The sequence below is a fragment of the Saccopteryx leptura genome, chromosome 6, assembly GCF_036850995.1.
Source record: "Saccopteryx leptura isolate mSacLep1 chromosome 6, mSacLep1_pri_phased_curated, whole genome shotgun sequence".
Taxonomy (NCBI): Eukaryota; Metazoa; Chordata; class Mammalia; order Chiroptera; family Emballonuridae; genus Saccopteryx; species Saccopteryx leptura.
Genome location: NC_089508.1, coordinates 94,030,939 through 94,039,965, shown reverse-complemented (window position 1 = coordinate 94,039,965; position 9,027 = coordinate 94,030,939). Strand labels below are relative to the sequence as shown.

The 9,027-nt window shown below is 42.7% G+C and overlaps 1 protein-coding gene across 1 annotated transcript; it reads left to right on the top strand.

Annotated features, from left to right (window-relative positions):
* Positions 1 to 889: 889 nt before the first annotated feature.
* LOC136376234 (cathepsin G-like) lies at positions 890 to 6,228 on the top strand. The gene is given in 7 exon segments (XM_066342096.1): positions 890 to 961; positions 963 to 1,083; positions 2,167 to 2,314; positions 2,744 to 2,879; positions 3,052 to 3,306; positions 3,691 to 3,843; positions 5,214 to 6,228. Coding segments are annotated over 7 exon segments (945 nt in total). The 3' UTR covers positions 5,274 to 6,228.
* Positions 6,229 to 9,027: the final 2,799 nt, after the last annotated feature.

Below are 9,027 nucleotides of genomic sequence, written 5' to 3'. Positions count from 1 at the left end.
ACATATGAGAAAGCAATCAATGAACAACTAAGGAGCTGCAATGCTTCTCTGTCTGTCTGTCCCTATCTGACCCTCTCTCTGTCTCTCTCTGTCTCTGTCATGAAAAAAAAAAGAAAGAAAAAGAACAGATAGACCTGTGTTGGTGTCAAATGGGTCTTCTAGGGAGGCATTCCTGCAAACCAGATTCCTACATCTTACTAATGCTAGATGACTAACTGCATGCTCTATAATAAATCACTAACCTCCCCAAAATATATTTATAGGCCAGTTAGCCAAAACTATGAAGGCAGTTTTTTTGGATCTGAGTCCCCTGCCTTCTCAGGTTGTTGGCAATTTGATTAAAGACACTATATACCACTTGGATCTCATCTTTGTGATTAGCTCTGCAGCTATGGGAAACTCAAACCCTGTTTGTTCCATTAACAATAACTTTTATTGAGAGTTTCTCTGAGCTCAGGGGACCTGAGATAGTAATTATCAGTGGCACAGACTTGTTCTCCATTTTCCTTCTCTGACAGCACCTGCCACCCACTCAGAAGAGAGAACTACTCAACCTGCCCTGACAATTTCTGAAAAGAAATGGAAGCAGCCAAGGTTTCAGTAGGTGGCCAAAACCCAAGGGTGAGAACAGGCAGGCTTCAATACTGGAGGAATAAGAAATGAAGGCAGTAGAGAGCCAGCAGCCTATGCCTTGTTGGGACTTTATTAAAGTGGGTATGTCTAGGGTTTTTGGACACCATGGCCAAAGCTCCTCTTCTTGTACCCTGGTTTCCATTTCTGCTGACAGCATGATTCAGCAACTGTGGGAAAGCCGTTATTGGCTTAAATTACTCTGTCTTCCCCAGGTCACTGGCAGTTGGTGGATGAACCTCCTGGCCAGTTAGGAGTGATGAAACCTATCATCTCAATGGAAGAATGGAACTGTGAACCCTCAAGTCTCCACCCTATCTTTCCTTCCTCTCTTGGGGGCTAAAAGTCTGGCAGGAGGAAACACCAGCACCAACTGGCTGGACAGCCTTCCTGGGAAGATGCAGTTACTTCTGCTTCTAGTGGCCTTTCTTCTACCTCTGAGGTCTGGGGCAGGTGAGTGACCATCCAAACCCTCAGAGGCCCAAACCCATAAACTCTGCACCCAGACTGCTTAGGCACTTCCTAACTCTGTCATTGATCACATTACCTAAATTTATAGTTCCTCATCTATAAATAGGAATAACAGCAAGCCTACTTCACAGAGCTGCTATAACAGTTTCATTAGTCAGTATGCATGACACTCTTGGAATTGCCTCTGGCATGTAGTACATGTAATTCCTCTGTGAATTTTTCTGAAGCCCATGTTTCAAAGCTTAGAAAACAAGAATACAGCAACAACAGTCCCATCAGCTCATGTCTAGATTCTTTAAAAACAATCGATGCTGCTCAACAGTCCCTATGTTGGACTCAGAGGAATCATAGAATCTCTGAAAAAGAAAGTGTCAAGGAACTTTAGGTAGAAGCTACTCCAGAGGACTCTGGACCCTTGTAGCAGAGATCTTTTCACATTTTGAGAGGATTAAGCTGGGCCCTGGCCCAGTTGTCTCAGTGGTAGAGCGTCAGCCTGGCATGTGGAAGTCCCAGGTTCGATTACTTGTCAGGGCACACAGGAGAAGCAACCCCAACCTCTCTCCTTTCCTTCTCTCTCTCTCTCTCTCTCTCTCTCTCTCTCTCTCTCTCTCTCCCTCCCTCTCTTGGCTGTGGCTTGAATGGTTTGAACAAATTGGCCCTGGGCACTGATAATGGCACCATGGCCTTGCTTCAGCCCTAAAATAGGTCAGTTGCCAAGCAACAGAGCCGTGGCAACAGATGGGCAAAGCATTGCCAGGTAGGAGTTTTTGCCAGGTGGATCCTGGTTGGGACACATGCTGGAGTCTGTCTCTCTGCCTCCTTGCCTCTCATTTAATTTAAAAAGAGAGAGAGGCTTAAGCTGCCCTTTTCTGGAACAAGGGTTGTTCTTCTTCCAGAGGGGTGGGAGTCATCTCACAAAATGTGGTAGCCTGCAGATCCCAATTCTCATCACCAAATCCTCCTTTCCTGCATCATCTCTATATCCTCCCATCTTCTAACCTTTCTGGAAAAACCAAGCTGTGAGTTCAGCAAGCACAGAGATAAGTGCTGAATACTTCCTTCCAGGTGAGATCATCGGAGGCCAAGAGGCTATTCCCCATTCGCACCCTTACATGGCATATCTTCTGATCCAAGGACCAAGGGGTCTGAGCACTTGTGGGGGTTTCCTGGTGCGAGAAGACTTTGTGATGACATCAGCTCGCTGCTGGGGAAGGTAAGGAATTAAAGATCTTCCAGATGGCCCGGAAGTCAGCCCTGGAAGAATTTAAGACAGCAGGCAGTAATGTTCTAGCTATGAAGGAGTAAAGAGAGATGGAATAAATCCTGGGGAACAGGGAACATGCTAGAGCAAATGAAGACAAAAGGAGGAGAAGGAAAGCTAGCATTAAGGTCAAAATTGAACTCAAACTATTTCTCAATTTATTCTGAGGGAAGCAAACCTTAAGGTCACTCTGTCCCCTACCATCCCCAGCTCAAGACTTTGGAAAAGCAGAGAACACAGGGATCTCAGCCTTAGATCCCTCTTGTCCCTCACTTCCCCCAGCTACAGTCTTGCTTCCCTGGGCTCTCCACCTTCTCAGCAGAGACGGTGGACTTTAGCTCATGCAGCTCATAGCTACCTCTAATCACCATTCCTTTGCAGCATTATCGATGTCATCCTGGGAGCCCACAATATCAGGAGGCCAGAAATATCCAAGCAGAGTATAAGGGTGCTCAGAGCCATCCAACACCCTGGATATAATGAGCAGAACAACCTGAATGACATTATGTTACTGCAGGTACCACCTGCCTGACCCTCTGGTTCTCCACCTGAGCTGGATTCCTTCCAGCATGAGGGTTTCACTTTAACCTGGGACCATGGAGGAGGAAGCAGGACAGAGTCCCAGGGGATGGTTGGGAAATGGGAGTGCCACATACACACTCCCTGAGTGTCTGTACTCTTCCTGCCAGCTGCAAAATAGAGCCAGACAGAATCGATGCGTGAGGCCACTGGCTCTGCCTCAGTCTCAGACCAGGCTGAGACCAGGGGCCTTGTGCACCGTGGCTGGCTGGGGCCTGGTCGACCAGGAGAGGAGAACAAACACTCTCCAGGATGTGCAGCTGAGAGTGCAGAGGGATCGGGAGTGCAGCAATCTCTTTGATACCTACAACGGCCAAAGGCAGATTTGTGTAGGGGACCAGAACGACAGAAAGACAACCTTCTTGGTAAGGCCATGGGCATCTGAGACGGGGGTCTGGGCAGAACTGGGCACTGGGAACAGACTACATCCCCAGGGCCTTGGCTGGGGCCCAGACCAGAGTAAAGTGGGGGCTTTTTCCCATCTATCCAGCCTCTGAGGAGTGAGTACCCAATACACAATGCATACACATGCAATGTTCTCATGGGAAAGGGAAAGAGAACTTGACTTGGGTTGAGCTAGAGACAGTAACCACAGCCAGGGTTGAAACCTAACCAGTGAAAGACCCAGGATCTTAATTTCTACACCCCACCACCCTGCCTTCTCTGAAGGTCAGGCCATAGGGCATTTAGAATGGAGGAGGTATGAAATGCAGAGTCCTGGCTAGTGTCCCTTCCTATATCACCCACAGGGAGACACGGGAGGCCCCCTTGTGTGTAACAATGTGGCCCATGGCATTGTTTCCTACGGAAGAAGCTTCGCGGCTCCTCCAACAGTCTTCACCAGGATTGCTCGCTTCCTGCCTTGGATAAATAATACAATGAACCAACTTAAACAAGAGAAGGTACACTGAGATCTCCCTCTCCCATGTTCTCTGGGATAGAAGTCGGCTTCAGTGGGGTTGCCAGAGCCCTAATAAATGTCCATGTCTACAGTGGAATTAACCAATTTCTCATGTTATTAAAAATCATTCTGTACAAAACAAGTATATTCAGCCCTGGCTGGTTGGCTCAGCAGTAGAGCATTGGCCCGGCTTGTGGAAGTCCCAGGTTCGATTCCCAGTCAGGGCACACAGGAGAAGCGACCATCTGCTTTTCCACCCTTCCCCCTCTCACTTCTCTCTCTCTCTCTCTCTCTCTCTCTCTCTCTCTCTCTTCTCCTCTTGCAGCAAGGCTCCATTGGAGCAAGGTTGGCCCGGGCACTGAGGATGGCTCCATAACCTCTGCCTCAGGTGCTAGAATGGCTCTGGTTGCAATGGAGCAAAGGTCCAGATGGGCAGAGCATCGCCCCCTAGTAGGCTTGCCAGGTGGATTCCAGTTAGGTGCATGCATGACTCTGTGTGTCTCCCCACTTCTCACTTCAGAAAAATACCCAAAAAAAAGAATCCAGGACTGAGTTTGAGCTCCTCAAGTAAAATAGAGTATTTTCCCCAAGACAAATGAACCTCCCACAATCCATCCTAGAGGACATGATAAGCTACTTTCCTCCACAAACACACCCATTCCCCATCCATCTCCCTTCCACCACAGCTTTGAGGAGTGATGGAAGGTCAGTTGTCGGGTACTCCTCAGTGGGTATTAAGGTATACTCTGAAACTCCAGGCCACAGGTGTGTGTAGCACAGACCAATCAAAGGGAATGAGGATTCCATACAAGGTTCACTTTAATATACGACAAAGGTGGCATCTCGAGTCACTGGAAAATAATGAACTTTTAATACATGGTGTTAAAACAACTAGATATTTTTAGGGGGAAATTAAAATTGGAGCCACTCTTCACACCATACCCCAAAAAATACCTCTCCAACCGATCAGAGATCTAAATGTAAAAAATTGAACTGTACTAGTCCTAGAAGAAAGAAAAATAGCTGTTTGCTAAAAAATAGTTAATGAACACCCATGTTCACAGCAGCACTATTCACATAGCTGAGAGATGGAAGCAGCCCAAGTGCCTAGCAGTAGCCAGAGTCCTTCTCCAAACCCTCATGCCAACCAACTCCCACTGTGCTACAGACCAATGTTCTCATTTTCATTGTGACATGAGTATGCTTCTTGTTTTCTAAAGTTATACCAAACTGAAGGCAAATGTTGACTAAAATAACACAACTTTTCCCCTAAGGATTCTCTCAGGACTGTCTACATCGATATTATATTCAAATAAAAGATTACTGAAGTCAGATAACTTAAAATCACACTTTTAACTCATTCTTTTGTAGGTGGAAGAAAAGAGGATGAAGAGAGAGAGAGAGAAAGCATCAACTAATTGTTCCACTTAATTGTGCACCCATTGATTGCTTCCTAGATGTGCCCTGACTGGGGCTCAATCTGGCAACCTTTCAGTTCACCCTCAGGATTGAGTTGACAATCTTGGGATCAAACCAGTGACCCTGGAATCAAATCAGCAATCTTGAGACTCCAGGACAATGCTCTATTCACTGTACCACCGGCCAAGGCTAGATTCATTCTTAAGGTGAATGTACAGAATCAACTTGGAGGTTCCTCTACATCCTTCAGAATGTCAATTATTCCTGGTAGTGTGACATTTACCATCTGAACTTTGTAGTTTCTATATTCTAAATATAATAGAATTATCACTGAACTCATATCAAATCCAACTGGCTACACACAGAAATGCTTTGGTAAATTTGACCATTATTTTATGGGAATTTCTTATCAGAATGTCATTTGCTTAATATTTAATATAAGCTATTTATCAACAAAATTGTAATCAAAGAATGTATCTTTGACAATACTTAGTCATTCTCTCTATATTTGCTACCACTTAACCATTGAAATTCTATTACTCCCATGTTCTGGGGAATCAGTCTCATTATCAAATGTTTGCATGGACAAATGAAAAGAGTACTTTATGTGGAGCTGGGGACAAGAAAATCTGGAAGAATCACTCTCTGTGGCATGTACCGAGAGTCTCAGAGCACCTCCCAGTCTCAGGACTTAGTCCTCAAGAAACCTCCTTCTCACTCTCACGTCTTTCACCACTAGTCAGCACTTCCAAGGCAACTCTCCATTTCCAGCTGCCTGATGGAAAGCTTTCTGTGGACCTTGTAGTGTTCACTTCCAGAAAACAATGCCTTTCCTGACCCTCCTAAAGCCTGCCATACCACTTCCCACAGGTCTGCACTCTTCCCCACTAAATAAACCTCAGCAGCAGAGCTTGGGCAAAAAAAGCATTTTCAAAGCACATTGAAACTAGTGTGAAGGGGAAATAAATGGTGATGGAAGGAGACTTGACTACCAGTCTTGGTGTGACTTCTTCTGTGATCCTTGGTTATAGACTCCTCTTCATTTAATCTGCTTTTCAAAATGATTGTTCTTAAATTAAGTTGTAATCCAATTTGACCCTGTGAGGTGGCAGTTGGAACATCTGCCTATTCTGTCGCCATCTTGGAATCTCCTTATTTTAAATTCTAAATAAGAAAATTGATTAATTCTTTTAAAAGCATAATTCACCAAAACTGACACAAGAAAATTTGAAAATATGAGTAGCCCTATATCTGTTAAGAGATAGAATCTGGGCCTTGGTTGGGTTGCTTAGTGGATAGAGCAACATCCCAGAGCACCGATGGCATGGGTTTGATCCCAGTCAGGGCACATATGAAACACAAACAATGAGGGCATAACTAAATGAAACTATATAGAATGACAAGTTGATGCTTCTATCTATCTATCTATCTCTATCTCTTCTTTCTCTCCCCTTCCTCTCTTTGTCTCTCTCTAACCAATAAAAAATTTTAAAGTAATGAACATGGGGCTGCATGTGTCTTTATGTATCAATGTTTCTAAGTTTTCGGGGTATATACCCAGTAGAAGGATTCCTGGGTCATAAGGTAGTTCTATTTTCAGTTTTTTGAGGAACCACCATACTTTCTTCCATAATGGTTGTACTACTTTACATTCCCACCAACAGTGGATGAGGGTTCCTTTTTCTCCACAGCCTCTCCAATATTTGCTATTACCTGTCTTGTTAATAATAGCTAATCTAACAGGTGTGAGGTGGTATCTCATTGCAGTTTTGATTTGCATTTCTCTAATAACTAAAGAAGATGAGCATCTTTTCATATATCTGTTGGCCATGACATGGAAACAACCAAAAAGCCCGTCAATAGATGACTGGATAAAGAAGATGTGGCACATATACACTATGGAATACTACTCAGCCATAAGAAATGATGACATCGGATCATTTACAGCAAAATGGTGGGATCTTGATAACATGATACGAAGTGAAATAAGTAAATCAGAAAAAAACAGGAACTGCATTATTCCATACATAGGTGGGACATAAAAGTGAAACTAAGAGACACTGATAAGAGTGTGGTGGTTACAGGGGGAGGGGGGGAAGGGAGAGGGAAAGGGGGAGGGGGAGGGGCACAAAGAAAACTAGATAGAAGGTGACAGAGGACAATCTGACTTTGGGTGATGGGTATGCAACATAATTGAACTACAAAATAACCTGGACTTGTTATCTTTGAATATATGTATCCTGATTTATTGATGTTGCCCCATTAAAAAAATAAAATTATTTTTAAAAAAAATTTTTTAAGTAAAAAGTGAAAGAGAGAATCTGCAACCTAAAACAATCTTCAAGGAAAACTCCAGAAGCTAATATAGAACACTATCTTCATGACCTTCAAGTGTTCAAAATTTTTCTTAAATAAGGCACAAAAAAACTAATCATAAAGGAAAATATCTTCAAATTAGAAGTGTTTGCTTAGCAAAAGACAAGAGGGTGAGATGACAAATCACAAAGTAGGAGAAAATATTTGCAATGCATATATTTGACAAAGGACTCATATCCAGAATATATAAAGAACTTCTACAAACCAATAAGATAAATAAAGGCAATGTAATTTTTTAAATGAGCAAAATTTCAAACACACCTTTTGCAAACCAAGATATTAAATGGCCAATAAGCAAATAAAACATTTTCAACCATATTAGTTCGGGAAAATATAAATTAAAATTGTAATAAAATATTATTACACAGCCACCAGAGTAGGTAAAATGAAAAGTTCTGACAATACCAAGTGTTAGCAAGGTATGCCACCAATACCAAAACATTCATATACTACTGATGGCAGTGGTACAATGAATTTGAGAAAAAATGCTTTCTTCAGCATATGCTTATGCTGAGCACAGCAATGCCATGTTAAATATACATTCTTCAAATATACAGTCTTTTAAAATGTAACTTGAAGAAGCCAGGCACTAAAAGTTACATACTGATTGACTCTATTTGAATGAGGAGAAACCTGAGAATGCAGAGGAGAGGGGGCCTGTAATGTCTGGGGTCTTAAGCTCCAGCCTGTGACCTCAGTGTTCAAAACTGAGGGAGCAAGGGCATACAGAAAAGTTTTAAAAATAACAAACCATAGTTGTGGACCTTGCTTGTTATCAGTTCCTTGAAATGAACTCACAGCTCCAGAGAGAAAAATAAGTAGTAAGTCAAGGACAGACCCTTTGACCTCCTCTCTACCCCACCCAGAGACACAAAAGTCATGTAGGCCTGCAAGCAAAGAAGTCATAGAAATCAGGCATTTGTCATGTGAAAGCTAAAGTTGTAAAGGTATATAAGATGTAAGAAACCTAACTTCAGGGAGCTTGTGTTTTGTTACCTCTTTTGAGGTCAGGGCTCCACCGGCTAATAAACCTTTCTTCCTCCTTGTCTGGGTGTCTTATTCTCCTTGATTCCTGCAACATATTAATATAAAGTTTTAAATAAATAGGCAAAATTAATCTAAGATAATAGAAGCCAGGACAGAGCTTACATTTATGGAAAAGAAAGGTAATCTCTAGAAACACCCTTAACAAGCTTCTGGGGTCCTGGAAACAGTCAATTTTTATGCTACTACCATGTTGTTTTGATTATTATAGCTTTGTAATATAGTTTAAAATCAGAAATTGTGGTACCTCCAACTTTGTTCCTTCTCAGAATTTTTTTTTTATTTTTAGGGGGAATGTTTTGTAGTTCCATACAAATTTTAGGGTCATTTGTTCTATTTCTGTAAA